Here is a 20,724-nt window from a genome sequence, read left to right on the forward strand (position 1 = left end):
AAAAGAGAGAGAGAAAGAAAAAAAAAAAGAAGAAATAGAAAGGAAGAAAATTCTCAATGAGTGCAAACGTGTCGGATAAATATTCAATGATACGATCATATCAAATATTGGCCAATTGCGAAAGGTTTACCGATAAGTCGTTCTTCAAAAATCCACCGATATTAGCGATCGAGTTTTCGATGGAAATTCGAGAAGAGGGAATGGAGAAAGAGGGAATGGAAGAGTAAAAAGAGAAGGAAGGCATGCGGAAGCATCCAAGCGTCCACTTAGAAAGCAATCCAATTCTCACGATTGTCAATAAGAGAGGGAAGAGAGAGAGAGAGAGAGAGAGGGAAAGAGGGAGGAGGAGGGGGAGTGAGAGAGAGAGAGAGAGGAAAGGTAAAAAGAGAGATAGATAGATAGATAGATAGATAGATAGATAGGTGGATAGAGATAGAGATAGAAATTCTCAAGTATGGAAAGGTATTCTCGTATTTTCAGAAGAAGCCCGAGAATTTCACGCTAACGACAATGCAATTCGACAAAGACGATTCTCCCCCACTTGATGGTATTTTTCTTCTCTTCCTCCCACCCCACTACCAACCCCACAACCGCGCTCTTTCTCTTTCCATCTTTTCCAACTCTTACAGTATCATTTTTACTTGGAAAGACAAGGGATAGTATTCAAAAAGTATTTGCTCATATATATGTATATATATATATATATATATATATATATATATATACAGACGCACACGCAGAGAGAGAGAGAGAGAGAGAGAGAGAGGGAGAGAGAAAGTATATCGAGAGTTTTCCTATTCTATTTTCACTATGATATAATACATTATACATATATCTCTATAGATTCATATAAAGTTTTTGACTACATACGCACCATAGAACTTGAATCATGAATATCTAAATTCAGAATAAGAATCATACTGAAAACGTTTCATTTTGCGTATAAATCCATTGAATGAATATATCAGAATGATCGACGATCTAATGAACAAGACTAGGTACATAAAAATTTCTTTTATCGACTGATGATGATGATGATGATACAAAAGAGAAAAAAAAAGAAGAAAAAAAAAAAAAAAAAAAAAGAAAGAATAGAAAGAGCAGAAATAACGAATTTGAAAAAAATATTAAACGCGAATAGTTCGTATAACTAACTTTCCTCGTGTTCGTTAGGTGAATTTGAATATTTAATAAAATAAAATGAAAAGAAAAAAAGTGAAAAAGAAAAATAAAAAAAAAAAAAAAGAAAAAAAAAAAGAAACAAAAAAGAAAAGAAAAAAAAAAGAAAGAAAGAAAACGAAGGAACGACGAAAGAGAAAATTTGGTTAACACGTTCGATGAACCAGTCAAGCTTTTAGCTTGTTAAAATTTAACTTTAAAAAAAAGTAGGAATAGAATTGTACTCATATATTTATATCTATAATAATCATTCCTAGCAATATTATACGTCGTATTTTCGTGAGAATTTTGAGTTGTTCCTATGTGAAACGGATGTTTTCAAAGAAAACGAAGGAATTTAATATAATCATGAAGAGAGATAGATAGATAGATAGAGAGAGAGAGAGAGAGAGAGAGAGAGAGAGAGAGAGAGAGAGAGAGGAGGGAGAGAAATAAAGATAGATAGGTTAGATAGATAGATAGAGAAAGATGGACAGTAGTATATAATATGTACTAAAACCTCGTTAGAGTGTGCTCTCTTTTTCTCTATCATTCTATCTCACTCTTTCTCATAGTAGTCGAATCAACGTTTTCAATAACATTAACGAGAGGGTGAAAAGACAAATTGCTAACGCGATTACCTCCTAACTGCAGCCTACCATTGGCTACTATCTCTCTTTCTCTCTTTCTCTTTTTATATATATATATATATATATATATATATATATATATATATATACACTCTCTCTCACAGACACATATATATATATATATATATAGGTATATACCTATTACTAGATATATCTACTATATACTACATATTTCTTCTCTCTTTATCTACCTTTTTTTTCCCTCTAAGGCTTTTCCCCCCTTGCCATCGACAAAATTCGAGAACCTAGCTAAAAAGAACCTTGGCGACCCTTTTAGCACGACCGTTTTATTCGCAATTCAAGTTCCTCCTTTCGTTCTCGAAGGGTCTCCTCCTTCATGTTCTCTCTCTCTCTCTCTCTCTCTCTCTCTCTCTCTGTTTTCTACTTTCTCTCTTTTTCTTTCTTCTCTGTCTCTCATTTTGCAAAAATAAAAGATAGAAGAAGAGCTAGTATTATTTTTCATTCGATCTTTAAAAGCTGGAAACGAGTTAAGGTGATTCTTCGTCTTTAAATGAACGACATAGTAAAGGAGATCATAAGAATGAGAGAGATTAGAAGATAGACAGGGAGAGCGAGAGAGAGAGAGAGAGAGAGAGAGAGAGAAATAGAGAGAGAGAGAAAAATGAGAATGTTCGATCTGTCTTAAACTTTCCAAAGATACTATAATGATCGCTAAAATCTTTTATCCTATCCTTTGGTCAAGGGATTTCTTTCGGTAATTATTTGATCTTTGTCTCGTAAAAAAGGAAGAGAAGTTTAAGGAAAAGAATAGGAAATGAACAGAAAATATAAGAAAAGAATTTTGGTGATAAGACTGAGGAAAATTGGATTAAAAAGATTTAAAAAATAAATTTCTTTATCTCTCTTCTCTTTCTCTCTGTCTCTCTCTCTCTCTCTCTTTCTAAGTAAATATATATATATATATATATATATATATATATATATATATATATATGTCCCTCTTCATTTCGTTTACAATTTTATTTCAATAAAGGAAAACAGGAAAAAAACAAAAAAAAAAAAAAAAAGAAAAAAGAGAGAACGTGCAACGTTTCGCGTCTGATGAAAAATGTTCGACGTTCTGTTGGAAATCGAATTCATTTCTTTTTTTTTTTTTCGTGTTTTTCTTTTTTTTGTATTTTTTTCTCTTTGGTTTTTCCCTTTCTTTCTCATCTATCTATCGTATGCGTGTGCGAGCAAGCGCATATATGCGATCAGCCAAAACGCAACACTATCGGCAATTTTCCATGATAAAAATTATAAGAATGAGAGAAAGAGAGAGAAAGAGAGAGAGAGAGAGAGAGAGAGAATATTAAAATTCTTTGTTTTTCTTCCTTTTTTCTTTTTTTCTTTTTTTACATATACAGATGATGTGCTTCGTGTTTCTACATTTAGATATATTTATAATTTTTAAATTATCTTAAAATCTAAATTATTTCACAATTTTTTTGACACAGTAGATATGTTTTCTATTCGTGAACTAATTTAAATTGGACATCCTATATATATATATATATATATATATATGAGTGTGTGTGTGTGTGTCTGTGTGTACTATGTTCAGAATTAATCAGTTTGATCGACATCTCGTAGAGATTTTCGAACTCACTTGCTTAGTTTCTAAATAGTACTGTCTCTATAACTAGTTCGAGTTAGAATGTGTGGTTACAGTTGATACTACGAGAATCGAGCGTGTAAAATGCAAATTCTCTGTAAATTGGAACTTGATACTCTCTCTTTCTCTCTGTATCTGTTCTCTCTCTCTCTCTCTCTCTCTCTCTCTCTCTCTCTCTCTTTCTGTCTCTCTCTTTCTATATATATGTGAATTTTAAAAGAGCCATGGAATTCGAATGTTTAGTAACATCGATTTCGTTTAAAAGTTACTGATAGAGACTCATGTAGGTAAAAAAAGAAAGAAATAAATAAAAGTAAAATAATAATAATAATAATAATAATAGTAATAAAAAGAAATAAAAAAATATATCAAGGGAGAAAAAGGATGCTGGATCGATATGTTCGAAACATCCAATGGACCGAGATATGATGGATACTGTTTTTCCGATACAATTTATCCTAGGTTGATCCGTGTTCATTGGTCATTCGTTAACTCCCGATCTGATGTGTATGTGTGTATGCGTATTCACACACACACACACATAACTAAATCAATAGATAGAATTTCGAAAAAAAAGAAGAAAAACTATATATATATATATATTTGTATATAGATCCATTAGAAAAGAGTTATCGAAATTGTATTACTTAAACTATTTCCTTAAAATTTGTCATATAACTTTTTCTAATAAAATTTCATAAGATATACGATTTTAACAAACGATCCAATAATATCACCGAACTTTTTTTCTTTTTTTTTTTTTTTTTTTTTTTAATTTTAAATTACCTACAGAAATGATTTAAAATTTCTTTCTTGACAATTCTGTACGATAAATACAATATTGATATTACATGTGTAATAAGTAATTATATTGTCCCATTACAATGTTTCTATAATCGTTTTTTTTTTTTTTTTTTTTTTTTATTTTTTGTTAAACTCGTAGAGCAACGAAAAAATATTTTTATTTATTGAAATTCGATAGCTTTTAGAAAAAGTTGAAAGATCTAAGTGAATAAATGAATTCATCTTGTATTTTTTGATCTCATGGTTGAAAATGTTCTTGTTGAAAAGGGTCGAAGGATGTAACGACACTCTGAGGAATCTATAGCAAGTAGAAAATGTCAAATTCGCGAAGGCTCTTCGTCATCTATCTCGGCAGTTATTACCCGGCTAAGCTTCGATAAGTTTCAGGATCGATTTTCGAACGTCAGCCTGTTCGACAAGGCATCGAGTTAGGCCTTCTCTTCTATAGAGAGAATTTTCTCTCTCCCTTTTTTTTTTTCTCTCGCTACGTCGTTTGTTTTTTGTTCTTTTTCTTCATCCTTTCTCTTTCTTTCTTGTTCTTTTTTCTTTCTTTTCTTTTTTTTTTTTTTTTTTTTTTTTTCTTTTTAGAAAGCTCTGTATATTTGACGACGTTCGATAGAAGAAAGAGAGAATGACGCTTTACAAAAAGAATCTATCGATTTAATATCCGTCGACGAGAACATTTTTTTCTAAACTATTTTCTTTTAGTGATTTTTGATATATAAAGAATAAATTTTTAATCTCGGATAAGCTTCGATATATATATATATATATATATATATATATATATATATAACTAATAAAATTTTAATATTAATTTCTGCAAGAAAAGAAAAATAAAATTCTAACGCATTCTCTATAAATAACATAAAATCGATACAAACGATTTGATTTCTTTTTTCTTTTTTACACTTTTTATTTTTATTCTTATTTTTATAATCAGAATATAAACATTTAAATGAATTAACAATTTTTAAATCAAGTAATAATTATAGTTCATGTTATTATATATATAAAAAAAAAAAAGAAAAAAAATACAATATACCTCTACGATCGTTTCTTTTTTTTTTAAATTTATATATATATATATATTCTCTTTTATATTAATTTCGAAATTTCGAATCTCTTAAGCGAAGGAAATCTTCTTCTTTTTTTTTTCTTTTTCCTTTTTCTTCATTCTTTTCTTTCATTCTCCACAGTCCACATTCCAGTTCATTCTCAGAGGAACGATCTGTCTTATATGCGGCCATTGATACGTCTTCTTATCGGGAGCCAATCGAATCTAACTTCAAGGAGAAAGAAGTTAGAGCTTTAATTTAAAGTCAGTCGGAAATTGGATGCATCAATTTGACTACGCACGAGTAACTTGCTTTGGTAAATCGAAAAGACGAATCGGCCGAATTATAAAAAGAGAGAGAGAGAGAAAAAATCGAAAGAGTTATTATAATTCTCGAAGAAGAATTAAAAGGAAGAAGAAGAAGAAGAAGAAGAAGAAGAAGAAGAAGAAGAAGAAAAGGAAAAAAGGGAGAAAAAAAATAAGAATTGGCTCTATAGTCAAGAATAAAATTTGATTTTGAATAAATTTAGTATACTATAGTATGATCTCGAAGTATCTGTTGCATGATCTCGAAGGAAAAAAAAAAAAAAAAAAAAAACAAAAAAAAAATAATAATATTAGGTTGGCAACTAATTGATTGCGGATTTGCGTTGGCAACTAAGTGATTGCGGATTTGCGTTGGCAACTAAGTGATTGCGGATTTAGTAACCGCAACGACTTAGTTGCCAAGACAATATGGCGTTGGCAACTAAGTGATTGCGGATTTGGTCACCGCAACGACTTAGTTGCCAACCCAATAAAAAAGAAAACCCAAAAGAAAAAATGAATAAAAAAAATTGAAATGAAACCATATAATATAATAATTAAAGGATGAAAGATTTGTAATGATCTATCGAATAAATAAATAAATAAATAAATAAATAAATAAATAATTTAATCAATTAACCTCGATTAATAATGAATGAGAAAATTTCCAACGATCTATCACCAATGATTTATCATTGATGATCGTTCACACGTCGGGATATTATATCGTTCGTTCGAAAAAAAAAAAAAAAAAAAAAGAAAAGGGAAAAAAGCAAAAATGAAAGATAAGGAAAAAAAGAAGGATATGTTTCCAGGATATTACGTACGACTTGGGAGTCCTTAGCTAAGGGATTATTAAATTCCTCCCTATATTACGTCTCACCCGAAGCACCAAGAATACAATCCTCTTGGGTGTACCTTTCATAACGTGAGCAAGAGTGAGAAAGAGAAAAAAAGAGAGAGAGAGAGAGGAGAGGGGTGAAGTGTGTACGTAACTCGGTGCATAAATATCTTCGAAGAAGGTGCAGGTGCAGCTGCCTGTCATTTTAACATCTTACCTATTTTTCCTTCAAAAGATTCAATAACCATACTCGAACTATTTTATTTTCTCTCTTATTCCCTCTCCCACTCTTCCTCTCTCTCTCTCTCTCTCTCTCTCTCTCTCTCTCTCTCTCTCTCTCTTTTTTCTTTTCTCATTTCATTTCATTTCATTATCCGATTGAAAAGCTTATAAAATTCGCACTTCATACATTACACACACACATACACACGCACATACGCGCACACACACACACACACACACACACACACACACACAAATACATATATATATATATATATATATATATATATATATACGTACATACATACATACAAACACATGAAGGTAAATGCATTTTCGTATTTTATGATTCAATCGATAAAACGATTCATAAAATTGGACGGCATTCTTTTTAAATAATACATTCATTTTCCTCCTTTCTATTTATAAACGAACGAATAACAAAACTAACTGCAAAATTATTATATATAAATTTTCATGATAAGAGAAACAGAGAAAAAAAGTATATATATATATATATATATATATATATATATATATAATATATAATATATATTTGAGTATATTCATACACAAGTGCGTGCATTAATACACAAGAGTAAGCACGTACTAGGATCTTCTAGCAAACGATGGTTATACGGTCAATCGGTTTTCCTCGAGAGTATATAAGCTATGTATATAGATATATACTATTCAGAGTAATGGTCGACGTATATAGCATGCAAACAATTATACGTTGTCCATCCATTCGAAAGCACCTTTCCCACTAGAGAGAGAGACCAGAATCCCCAACTTGAATTCGATGATCTGAATATATATTTATCAAATACTTTTCACCTATCTTTTTAGAATTAATAATAATAATAATAATAATAATAATAATAATAATAATAATAATAATAATAACAACAATAACAACAATAAATAATTATATATTATTATTAATAATATTACGAAATACTTTTTATTCGGATAATTATAGTACTCGAATCTCTTCTTTTTTTTTTATTTTTTTTTTGTTTTTTTGTTTTTTTTTCCCCTCCGTTGAAATGGTCCCGTTTTTTTTAACTAAAAGTTACTAGAGGGACGATAACGACGTAAATTTATTTTTTTTTCCTCTCCTCTCCTCTTTTATTACCTCTTTCTTTCTTTCTTTCTTTCTTTCTTTCTTTCTTTCTTTTCTCCTCTCTTCTGTCTCCTTCTTTCTTTTTTTTTTTATTTTCTTTTCTTTTTTTTTTTCACACCAACGCAATGTAATCTATTCTGGTGGAATGAAAAGAGCGAGGAGGTGACCACCCACCGCGAACAATGCGTTAAACGGCGTCACAATTTTCGCAGGAGAACAATGGACCCTCCTCCTGGGCTCTCTCCTTAAGTATACAATACATTAATTCACCTTCCTGATAAAAATCACGTCCTGAAAGAGAAAGAGAGAGAGAGAGAAAAAGAGAGAAAGAGAGAGAAAGGGAATATAACTTTTTAACGTTGCTTGGCTCGATAACTTGTGCGTTTTGGCCTCTGTTCGAAAAATAAATCGACTCATAAATTCCCTAACTTCATTTCCTCCTTTGCTGTTATCGCAAACATTCTCTCTCTCTCTCTCTCTCTCTCTCTCTCTCTCTCTCTCTCTCTTTCTCTCTTTCTTTTTCTCTTTCTCACACTTTCGTTGCTCTCACGTTCTTTCACGTTCTCTTGCTTTCTCACTCTTTCTCTTTCTCTTTCTCTTTCTCTCTCTCTCTCTTTCTCTCTCTATCTCTCTCTCTCCCTCTCTCTCTTTCTGTTTTTCAACCAACACGTCGAGTTTATTTCGTCTGAAGTATCTAGACAAGTTCTCTTGTGAAAATCCTTGATACACTTCGAATAGACACGTACTTTAGAAAAATCTTTTCCGTACGATCAATTCTTTTTTATTTTTACTTTTTATTTTTCCTTTTTTTTCTTTTTTATTTTTGTTCTTGTTTTGTTTTGTTCTCTTTTGGTTTTTTTTTTTTTCTTTTTTGTTTCTTTGTTGATAAGATCGAAATTCTTTCGTACGCGATTATAAATTGTTATCAAACAAATTATTCTCAATAGCCAATTCAAAATGGATATGATAATGAAATGATAGTAAGAGAGAAAAAACGAAGAAAATAAAATAAAATAAAATCAAATAAAATAAAATAAAAAAGAAAAAAGAAAACAACACAAAAAACATTGGAAAAAAAAAAAAAAAAAAAAAAACAATTTAAAAGATGTGATCGATCGATCGATTCAGTAAAATAATTGAAAACAAATCATAAATAATAAATCTATTATACAAATCAATCCTCAAGTTCTCGCGTTTCGATTTGAATTAAGAGGGAGAGAAAAAAAAAGAAATATATATTATTCGCATAACAATTGATGAAAAGAAAAAAAAAAAAAAAAAAAAAAAAAAAAAGAAGAAAAAAGAAAGAAAGGAGAAGGAAGAAAAAGAAAGAAAAACAAAGTAGAAAAAAAGATAACACATTTCGATTAATATAAGTGGAGAATCAGGAGGAAGGGCAAAGAAGCTTGGAAATATCGTAGAGAGAGAGAGAGAGAGAGAAAAAGAGAAAGGACGATAAAATGAAAGATAGAGATAGGACTATTCGAGGACAGAACACGAAGAGAAAGAGAGAGAGATAGAGAGACAGGAAGAAGGATAGAGGAGAGAGAAAGAGAGAGAGAAAGAGAGGGAGAGAGACAGGAAGAAAGATAGAGAAAGAGAGAGAGAGAGAGAGAAAGAGAGAAAGAGAGAGAGACAGGAAGAAGGATAGAGATAGATAGACATACCTGCAGATACAGAGAGAGATAGAGAGAGAGAGAGAGAGAGAGAGAGATGCTGGGCGCAAATTACTTGAGGTTTCCGGCAACTGGCGCTAATTGAATTCCCCGATGAATCGAACTCTGCATGGCGCAGCCGAGCGGAATATTGGCTCTTTTCAACGGCGCTTTCAATGAACGGAGCTAGAACATCCTATCTCTCTCTCTCTCTCTCTCTCTCTCTCTCTCTCTCTCTCTCTCTCTCTCTCTCTCGGTTTAGCTGGTAAAGGCGACGAATAGAGCTTGCGGTGCTTTCGACCGGCAAAATCGTCCTGCCGAGACGATCAACGCGATTCCGTTTCGAACATCACTTAAGCCGTAACCCCTTTCGCATCTTCCACTATCTTCATCCTTGTCTGACAGTATTCTCCTTCTTCTACTCTTCCTTTTCCTTCTTCTACATTTTTTTATTTTTATACCCTTTTCTCTGTCTTTTATCATTCTCTTAAAACATCTCCTCGAAAGAAGGATTTCTCGGATTTCATCAGACTGTCTGCCTCTCTCTCTCTCTCTCTCTCTCTCTCTCTCTCTCTCTCTCTCTCTCTCTCTCTCTCTCTCTCTCTATCTCTCTGTCTCTGTCTCTGTCTCTGTCTCTCTCGATTTCTTTGAAATCGATAACTCTTGGGTATATAAAAAGGACTACTTTTAAATCGTCCCTTTTTATTCTCTAACAATGGGATAGATAAGTTTCTAACATGAACACGCCGCCGCATTATACCAATTCCATTTTTTCTTTTCTATTTTCTTTTTAGATCACCCAAGGTTAATAGAAAGTATATCCATCGTTTACGAAATGATTGGTTTTTTTTTGTTTTTTTTTTGTTTTTTTTTTGTTTTTTTTTTTGTTTTTTTTTAAGCTATTAAAAGGACAACTATATCTGGAATGAATAATATTAAAGATAATTAATATATAATCGACAATTATAATTTTACGAATAATAATATTAAATTTATCCTAGATAATACTATTTCGAACGTATTAGAAATATATTTGAATAAATTTTTTAATCGTACCTAGTAAATAAATAAATAATTAAACGATGTCAAATGTAATAATTTTTAAATCAAACTTATAAAAGAAAAACGATGTTAACTTTTATATCAAACTTTTTTTTTTTACAATGTTAATAAGACAAAATAATTTCAATGTAACCATTCGTAATACGAACTGTTTCTTAAAATAAATCATGAAAAATAATTTCAAAGTAACATTTTAAAGTAAAACGAAATTGTATGTGATGTATGGAATTAAAAAAAAAAAAAAAAAAAAAAAAGAAAGAAAAAAAAAAAGAAGACGAAAAAAAAGAAAAAGAAAAAAAAAAAAAAAAAACAAAAAAACAAAAACAAAAAGGAAAAAAAATTCGGATATAAAGTAAATAATAATAATGTCAATGGTATTGTAAGAAAATTAAAATAAAGTGTTAGATCTGATCAAATGATAAATATGTAATATCTATATATAAATATAGTTTTGGAAACTGCTTCGCGTTGTCAAAAACAATCGAATTGATTCGAGAAGAAGAAGAAGAACAAAAAAAAAAAACAAGAAGAAGAAGAAGAAGAAGAAGAAGAGGAAGAGGAAGAAGAAGAGATACGACAGTAGCCTGGACCACCCACGAAGCGTCATAAAAGGGACGGTGAAACGTCGGAAATAGTCGCGCGTCTGTGGCGTGCGAGATAAAGGTCCTCGGCTGCTGTGGATAATTACCTCCTCTTTACTCTTGCCAAACCACGTAAAGAGAGACAAAGAGACAGTGAGAAAGAGAGAAAGAGAATGTCGTTATCGAGCCGTCTACGAAATGTCGTCGTAGACGGCCACCATCACCGACCACATTGTTGTTTATATTTCGCTTTTACCTTCCTTCTTTATCTTTCTTTACTTTTTTCTTTTTTGTTTTCGTTTTTTTTTCTTTCTTTCTTTCTTTCCCTTTATACATAATGCTGTCCTTTTTTCTTCTTTTTCTTTTTTTTTTTTTTTTTTTCATATGCCTCTTCTTTTTATTCCTCCTCCTCCTCCTCTTTACATTTCATTCTCGTTACGTTCGTAATACTTATCTATTTATATATTTATTTATTCGATTTTAAAATGAAATGACAAGTGATTGAATATATATATTGATTTCAAAATCGTGTATCGAATCAATTTCATTTTTCTGTCGGCCATTCTTTTCTTTTTTTTTTTTTTTTCTTTCTTTTCTTACTGTTTTCCTTTTTTCTCTCCTTCTTTATTTTGTTTAAATATCTGATTTATTTATTAATTCGATTTTAATGTCTATTTATTAAGAGATTAAAAATTAATTGAATATTTGATTTGGATAAATTCTATTGGATTATTTTCTTGTTTTTTTTTTTTTTTTTCCTTTCGAAACATACGATCTGCGTGTATCAATCAAATAGATATAATTAATCAGCTGTACATTGATTAGAAATTATTGATTGTGTTCGATATATATATATCGAATTATTTTAATTTCTACAAACAATTTATTCATTAATAAATAACTATCTATTCATAAATAAAAATTTTAAATATCAATAATCCGTGTAAACTGATAAGAAATTATTGTTGAAAAAAATTAATTAAAAAGGCAGAAAAAAGGAAGAAAAAAAAAGAAATCAATTATTCTCTCATACGAACGAACAAAATGAAATACGTAAAAAAAAAAAAAAAAAAAAAAAATACATTAAAATGATAATACAGAAGTTAGTAACAAAATGTTTTAATTATTTATCGGAACGTTTCATCGTAAATCTTTTTTCTAAAACGTTTTAGCAAATAAATTCGAATATATCTATGTAATATAGTTAAATAGAGAAAGAGAAACAGAGAGAGAGAGAGAGAGAGAGAGAGAGAGAGAGAGAGAGAGAGAGAGAGAGAGAGAGAGAGAGAGAGAAAGATAAAGTATAGAAACATAGACGTGTAGAAAATGAAGGTAGGTTCTCGTGGATTAACTCGAAACCACGGCGAATAAATAACCATTTGTCGTCGAGAATGACCTCGATGGAAACTAAGACCCACCACTCTAGTTCTCTCTCTTTCTCTCTTTCTCTCCTTCTATCTCTCTCTCTCTCTCTCTCTCTCTCTCTCTCTCTCTCTGTCTCTGTCTCTTTCTCATTCATTCACTTTCAGTCGTCCATTTTCCTCTTCCTCATCTTTATCCTGCGGGAGCTTACGCGCACTAAAGGCTTAACGTAAATCCTTTCCACCGAGTGTATCCAGAAATATACGCCCAGCTACCGATAATAAACCTAATTATTCAGTTTAGCGACTTTCTACCGTGAAAATCTTAACGTTCTAACCTTTACCAGTCTATCCTCTCTAAATTTATCGTAGGTTATATTACAACGATTATGTTTTTTTTTTCTTTTTTTTTTTTTTTCTTCTTTTTCTTTTTTAATCCTCTACAAAATTCCCTTTCTTTTAATACATAATATTTTCACGAGCTAATGATTAATTATATTACGTGAAGAAAAAAGAATAAAGAAAAAAAAAAAAAAGAAAAAAAAAAAGAAAAAAAAAAAAAAGAAAAGAAAAATCACTCCTGATATAATTTATAATTAATACGCAATTCTCTTTTATAATAGCTTATATACTTATATGTATATATGTATATATATATATATATTTCTATGAGAGAATGTTATATATTTTATATACTAATATATACATTAAATTATAATTTTATAATATTATATAAGAGAGATTCGATATTATTTATATATCGATATAAAGTAATAAAATAAAAATCATAAATAATTCTAATAATGTAGATAAATGAGATTTTAAAATGTTTCTCTATAGAACATCCCCCTCTAGTTGTACCTAATTTGAATTTACAAAATTTTCTTTTCATCCATTTCATCTCTCTCTCTCTCTCTCTCTCTCTCTCTCTCTCTATCTATCTATCTATCTCTATCTATCTATCTCTTTATATTACATTTTCAAAGATCCAAATGTTTTTCTTTTAACGTTGAAAGTAGAAAAGTCGAGTATCGAAGTCGGAAATTACGAAAGTAAAAGTTAGGACGCTTTCCAAGAATCTTTCTTTCTTCCTCCCTCTCTCTCTCTCTCTCTCTCTTTTTCTCTTTCCTTTGATCTTCAAATTCGTCTAAAAAAAGATAGAGAAAAGAAAGAGAGAGAGAGAGAGAAAGAAAAGCTATTAGAACAGTAGAGTATTCCTCGTGATTGTAAAATCGACTTTGATATAGCAAAGGGTTGAAAACAAAAATTTCGAAAAAGGGAGAAGAAAGAAGAAAAAAAGAAAAAGAAAAAGAAAAGAAAGAAGGGAGAATAAAACGTATGTTTCTTTGACTTCGATTTTCTCGAATCGCGTCTTCTTCTCGCGATATTTCAAAAATGAAACGAAAATCTTTAGTCCCCCTTTCAAGAAAATTCATCAAATTTGATTGACGTATTTTTCTTTAAAAAGGATAGAAATAGTGGGGAAAGATATGGGTGACCTATAAAAACATATCACTCGAAACTTCTTAAACTTCTTAAATGAAATAATTTTTATGACAGCCGTTTGCTCTTTCTCACCTTAATAAAAAAATATTATAATCTATGTATGTACGTATTAAAAAATACAACGACGATAAACTTTTAATTTATTTTTCTAATCTCTCTCTCTCTTTCTCTCTCTCTCTCTCTCTCTCTAACATTTTCTAAATCATCTTTTTCACAATATACGAGATTTATGTTGAATGTATATATAAAATTAGAACTTACAATTATAAACTTATATATATATAGTTTTTTTTTTCTAAATAATTCTCTTAAAAATAAATATGTCGTATTACCTGTACGCTTTTCGTACATTTCTAAATCCTATAAAAAAAAAAAAAATAGAGAAAGTAAGAAAAAAAAATGAAAGCTACATCGGACCTCATTGAAATAATTACGTAATTAGAGGTAATAATAATAATAATTTATAATTCCATTATATCTAACAGAACCGAGATATCCATAATATTTCTACTCGAGCCGTTTGATAAAAAAAAATATTTCGAAAAAGAAAGAATGAAAAAAAAAAAAAGAAGACAGAGAAAAAATTCTAATTCAAATCGTCCATAATATCTCGAATCGGGTGGTATAATTAAAAAAAAAAAAAAGAAAAAAGAAAAAAAGTAAATGAAAATGAAAGAAAAAAAAGAAAAGGAAAACGAAGTAAAAAAAAAAAAAAAGAAGAAGAAGAAGAATGAAAATGTTGAACGTTAAAGTGGTTATACTAAGAGACCACGAAAACCGCTACTTTTATCGCGTTTCTCTTAGCGTACACAGACACAGACACATACACAAACACATAAACACACACAGAAACACACGCATACACGCACACAATCTTACATGTATGTAGCCACAAGGAAGAATTGTTCCAGTAATTAGTTCCTTCGTTACATTCTTTCTAATGTCTTCTCTATACGACGAACACGAATCGACTGACGAGCGACAATGTTAGAACTTCATCCTCTACGAGCTTGTGAATAAACAACCTTTAATGTTTTTCGACCTAGCGTCGTACATACTACAAGTTTTTTCTAAACATCTCTCTATTTAACGACAACATTACGAAAGCGACGATCGTTTTTCGGTACTTCGATTGAGAAAGAAAGAGAAAGAGAGAAAATACGAGAGAGAGAGAGAGAGAGAGAGAGAGAGAGAGAGAGAGAGAGAGAGAGAGAGAGAGAGAGAGAGAGAGAGACAGAGAATGTAAACAAAGAAATAAGCAATAAAACGTACATAGTAATAAATTGATTATGAATGACAAATTCAAGATTACGCGCGATCTAAAACATTATCCTAAAATAATAAAATATAATTAATAATTAATAATAAAATATAATAAATAATAATATATAAAAAATATAATGAAATATAATAGTATAATTAATAAAATTAAACATAATATTATATTTTTCATTGATATATTAGGTGGACCGTAAAGTAATGTCGTTTCTGGCGCATGTTGATATTTGATTGTTAAAAATTGTTAAAAATTGTTATAAATTTATTCGTTTGAATTTAATTTAAGAAAGCGATATTACTTTCCGGTCCACCTAATATATATATATATATATATATATATATATATATATATATATAAATATATATTTTTTTTTCCTTCGTCTTATTTATTATTCTCCTTTCCTTCTTTTATATTAATTTGCTTGCAAAAACAATTACTATATTACGATATATGAAAATAAATTGTTTTATAAATGCCATTGAAAAAGATAAATCATGGATGCTTATTTATGTACATACGTTAAGAAATATAATCGAATAATAGAATATTTCACACAACGAGAAAATAATTCATATATTATAGAGTTTCTTCATTAATGAAATTTCATGGATGGATGGATGGATGGTGAATACGTCGAAATAGTTTCTCTTATGGTTAACATGAGCATACACACTCTCCCTACATAACAGGAAGATGTTACATATGTATAAACACATGTACCTATTAGATCTATCTATCCATACGTATATAAATATATACATACATATAGATACATATGTATGTATATAAGTTCGAACTACTAACTAACGATCCATGTACATTTCAGTTGAAATGATCTGAGAAGGAGAGAGAGAGACAGAGAGAGAGAGAGAGAGAGAGAGAGAGAGAGAGAGAGAGAGAGAGAGAGAGAGACAGAGAGAGAGACAGAGAGCTTAATGTCGAGGCAATCGTATCGACTATCTAATATATATATATATATGTTGCTATACTATAGTGACGTAAGAATTTGAAAATGATTTGAAAGGAATAGATATCGAATGCGATAACGAGATAGAAAGAGACAGAAAGAAGAATAGAAAAAGGAAATGAAGAGAAGAAGGGAAGGAAAACGGAAATGGATACCGTTGAATAAGGGTGGTATAAAAAAGAAGGTGATGGTGAAGATGGTGGTGGTTGGTGTTGGTGGTGTTGGTGATGTAGTAGTTGGTGAGTGCGTGGAAGAAAAGAACAGGGACTCGTTTTAGACGTGATCGTACGTGATCGAACGGAGAAGCGAATAGTCGCCGTATTATTGAGCGAGGGACGCATTATCCCGTAATACGCTCGGCTGCATCCGGCATTATCGGAAACTCGTTGCTCTGTCTCGATGGTGCCGTATTTAACGGGCTCCTGAAATCTAGGGAAATCTCGTGTGAATGTATAGAAGAGCTATAGAGAGAGAGAGAGAGAGAGAGAGAGAGAGTAAGAGAGAGAGAGAGAGAGAGTAAGAGAGAGAGAGAGAGAGAGAGAGAGAGAGAAGATTATTAAAATCTTTCCTTCTTTGCTTTTTTTTTTCTTCTTTTTCTTTTTTTTTTTTTTTCCTTTTTCTTGTCTTTTTCCATTTTATTTTCGATCATTCGCAATCATAAAATCATAGAATACCTATTTTATTCCCCCTCTAATTCTTTATCTCTGATTCGATGAGAAAAGAAAAAAGAAAAGAAAAGAAAAGAAAAGAAAAGAATAGAAAAGAAAAGAAAAGAAAAAAAAGAGAAAGAGAAAAAGAAAGAAAAAGAAAAAGGAAAAATTTCAAAATAAATCATTAAACAATAGAATTGCATTGAATTGAATTATATGCGAAAACTTTATGTATTATCCTATCTGATACGTCTTAATACTATTCATGCCTTAATAAAATACTTTTTTTTCTTTTGCCTTAAGATATTTGCCATAATACATATACTTTATTCAATATTAAAATTCTACATGCGATAAGTACGATATTAAACCAACTTAGATATGTAAGTATCTAAAACGTTCTACATACACATACACACACACACAGATATATATATATCTACATATAGTTATATATCGGAAAAACGATAAGAAGGAATATGGCTACGTTTTTCGATATTACTTGTCGCGCCAACTACATTTACATTTCTCTAAGTTCCAGCTTTATTTACTTAAGCACTTCTACCCTCCGTCTACGAAGATTAGATTTTCTCTCTCTCTCTCTCTCTCTCTCTCTCTCTCTCTCTCTCTCTCTCTCTCTCTCTCCTTTACTTCTATGTCTCTAGAAAAGTATTTGCAAAGAACGAGGCAAACGTTTCTTATATATATATATATTTCACGCTTATACTCAACGTTTCATCATTCAGAAAGTTAGATAAAGAAGAAAATAGTCAGAAAGAAGGTGTAAGAGAGAGAGAGAGAGAGAGATAGAGAAAGAGATGTTTCAGTAGAAGCTTCCTGTTTCCATCGCCGGAAAAAGGAAACTCTTTCCATCGTCTTACTAGTTGTCCTTTTCTATCTCTGTTCCCTATTCTCTATCTATCTATCTATCTTTATCTCTCTCTATCTTTCTTCCTCTATCTCTTACACATTCACATGGAAAAAAAAAGAGAGAGAGAGAGAGAGAGAGAGAGAGAGAAACTATCGGTTGTTCGAACACTTTATCCCGTTGTCCTAGTTCGTTCACGACGACGGGAAAATATTTAAACGTTTCTCCATTCCGATCGTTTGAATCCATTCGTAGAATAAGACACGACAAGAGTTCGATCTTCTATTCGTAAATTGGAGAATTAATAGAAAAATAATAGATATCCCATGTTAGAATTTCATTATTAATATTCGTATCTAGAAATGAACAAATAAAACTATCGATCGTTACTTCGTTGATTGATTCTCGTTGGATATGTTAATTGAATAAGGATATAATAAAAATTTAGATTAGACTTACCGCTCGAAGAAATCAATAAGAAGATTATAAGGATAGCCCCTCGAGTCCTTGAAAACCTGTAATAAAAAATAGAGAAAGAAACAAATTAAATAATGTACAATTCACGAATAATATATTCATTTAGATCGTTCAGATCAATCTGATTATCTAGCATTTTCTTCTGGTTTTTTTTTTTTTTTTTTTTTTTTGTATTATTTTCCATAATTTAAAAAACTTTTGTCTACAGCGTCTGTCAACAAAATTTTTCGAAATTTTGAATTGCCTTTAGATCGCTTTAATAATCGTCGACTCACGTGTACTTACGCATACATACACACACACACACACACACATATATATACACACACCTAAATATATAGGTTGATTCAAAAGTTCCTATGACGATATTAGAAAATCGATTACTCTATCGACTTATCTTTTTAATGGCAAATATTATCTCTTCTCTTTCTTTTCTATTTTCTTCAAATCTCTTCAAAGCAATAAAGCTTAGCTCGTAAAATTGTTAACCTAAATAAATAAAATCAAAAGATATTTAAAGGTAAAATTGTTAATTTAAATAAATAAAATTAAAAAAAAAAAAAACTTGATGAAAGATATCCTTAACGTATTATACGATTGATTGATTAGATAATTATAATTATCTAAGAAATTTGTCTAATCGATCTAAAACGCTTTTGTTCGAGCTTATTACTAATATCACGCATAACGACGCCTGTATTGGATTTTTCTGAGTGACGTTGGGAGAAATGACGTGTACGTTGAATATCAGTATTTTGCCGTCGAATCTGCAGGCTCGATTTTATCCTTCCTATTGTTCTCCCTTCGTCAAGTTGACAGAGCATCCAGAACGATAAAGCTCCTATCGCGAAACCGGAAATGCCGGTACACGTGCCTCTCTATCTCTCTCTCATACACAGACACACACACACACAACAGATATACACCTACATACAACAAACACACACAACAGATAGACACATACATACAACAAACACACACAACAGATAGACACATACATACAACAAACACACACAACAGATATACACATGCATACAACAAACACACACAACAGATATACACATGCATACAACAAACACACACAACAGATAGACACATACATACAACAAACACACACAACAGATAGACACATACATACAACAAACACACACAACAGATATACACATACATACAACAAACACAACAGATATATATACACACATACACACACCGTTACACACAGGTTATCCTTTAGCATCGTTAAACTTCAACGTAACATTCCTGTATCTTCTTCGCTCGTCCTCTCTCTCAGTTAATTAAGCACAAACATTGTTATCCCTTAATACGTACTTAAATCATCATTACTATAACAATAATAACAATGATAATAATGATAACAATGATTACGACGATAATGATGATTAATTTATTAATATAACAATTTAATATAGAATATCAATATACACGTCGAATAATAATCATTTATTCTTCAATTCGAACAAATGATAATAATTGTACGCATCTATCTATTATATCCGTCTATGTATGTAAGATTTATTTTAAATATTATATTACATTTTGAAATATGTTAAAATCGAATTGAAACGTAATATTCGGTAGAAAGTATCTTTATTATCTGTTTTAATGAATAACGATAGATAAAGGAAGAAGAAGAAAAAAGAAAAAAAAAAAAAGAATAAGAAAAAAAAAACAAAGAAAAAAAAAGAGAGAGAGAGAGAGAAAGGAGAAAGAAGAACGGGGGAAGAAAAAAAGCAATGAAAAATGAAAAATGATTTGGTCGAACATTAATTACGTATAAAAAGAGACGTGCAATTTGAAAATTTACTAACGAATTGCAAATAGACGCTGTGACGTTCTCAAACAAAGAGATTACGGGAATCTTACTTTATTCGTTCAATTTTATTTCTTCGTAAATTAATAACGTGAAGCAAAGGGGAAAAAAAAATGAATATGTTCGAACAGATCTCTATATAAAAGACCGTAGATAATTTTTTTTTAAATTGATTGATTTATTTCATGATCCTTTTTTAAATTCGTAATTTTAAAGCTTGTAATTTTATAAGTTAGGCTTGCAGTTTTACAATCAATCGAGACTCTCTCTCTCTCTCTCTCTTTCTCTTTATACATATATACTGATTATTTATTATTTATAATAATGACTATATTCGTTATCAATAATTAATTCATCAATTGTTTCACTTGTTTACTAATTCAACAAAAAAAAAAAAAAAAAAAGAAAAAAAGGAAAAAAGAAGGAAAAAAGAAGAAGAATATTACCTTCGATAAATTATTAACAGAGACAATGATAAATATCGTCAATTATTATTATCACGTAACGACTCTATATCTACATTGAGAAATTTAAAAATTAAAGAGAAAATAAAAATCGATTCTTATCAAATAGGATAAGAGAGTCCTTAGTTAAAAACTTGTTTTTTTTTTCTTTCTTTTTTTTTTCGATTTAATCGATATGATAAATCTCCCTTTTCATGGGAAAGTAATGACAAATATCTAACGAAGAACGAACCGATTAATAATG

At 30.2% G+C, this 20,724-nt stretch overlaps 1 protein-coding gene across 2 annotated transcripts in view; it reads right to left on the bottom strand.

The window, feature by feature from the left end:
- Window positions 1-20,724, bottom strand: part of LOC124428831 (cadherin-87A) — a 155,160-nt gene that overhangs the window by 51,388 nt on the left and 83,048 nt on the right. For both annotated transcript variants that reach the window (XM_046973369.1, XM_046973368.1), the window contains one exon: window positions 18,168-18,223. In XM_046973369.1, coding sequence (XP_046829325.1) covers window positions 18,168-18,223 — 56 coding nt within the window. The remainder of the gene's footprint in view (window positions 1-18,167; window positions 18,224-20,724) is intronic.

This window comes from Vespa crabro, chromosome 13, assembly GCF_910589235.1.
Source record: "Vespa crabro chromosome 13, iyVesCrab1.2, whole genome shotgun sequence".
In the NCBI taxonomy this organism is placed as follows: domain Eukaryota; kingdom Metazoa; phylum Arthropoda; class Insecta; order Hymenoptera; family Vespidae; genus Vespa; species Vespa crabro.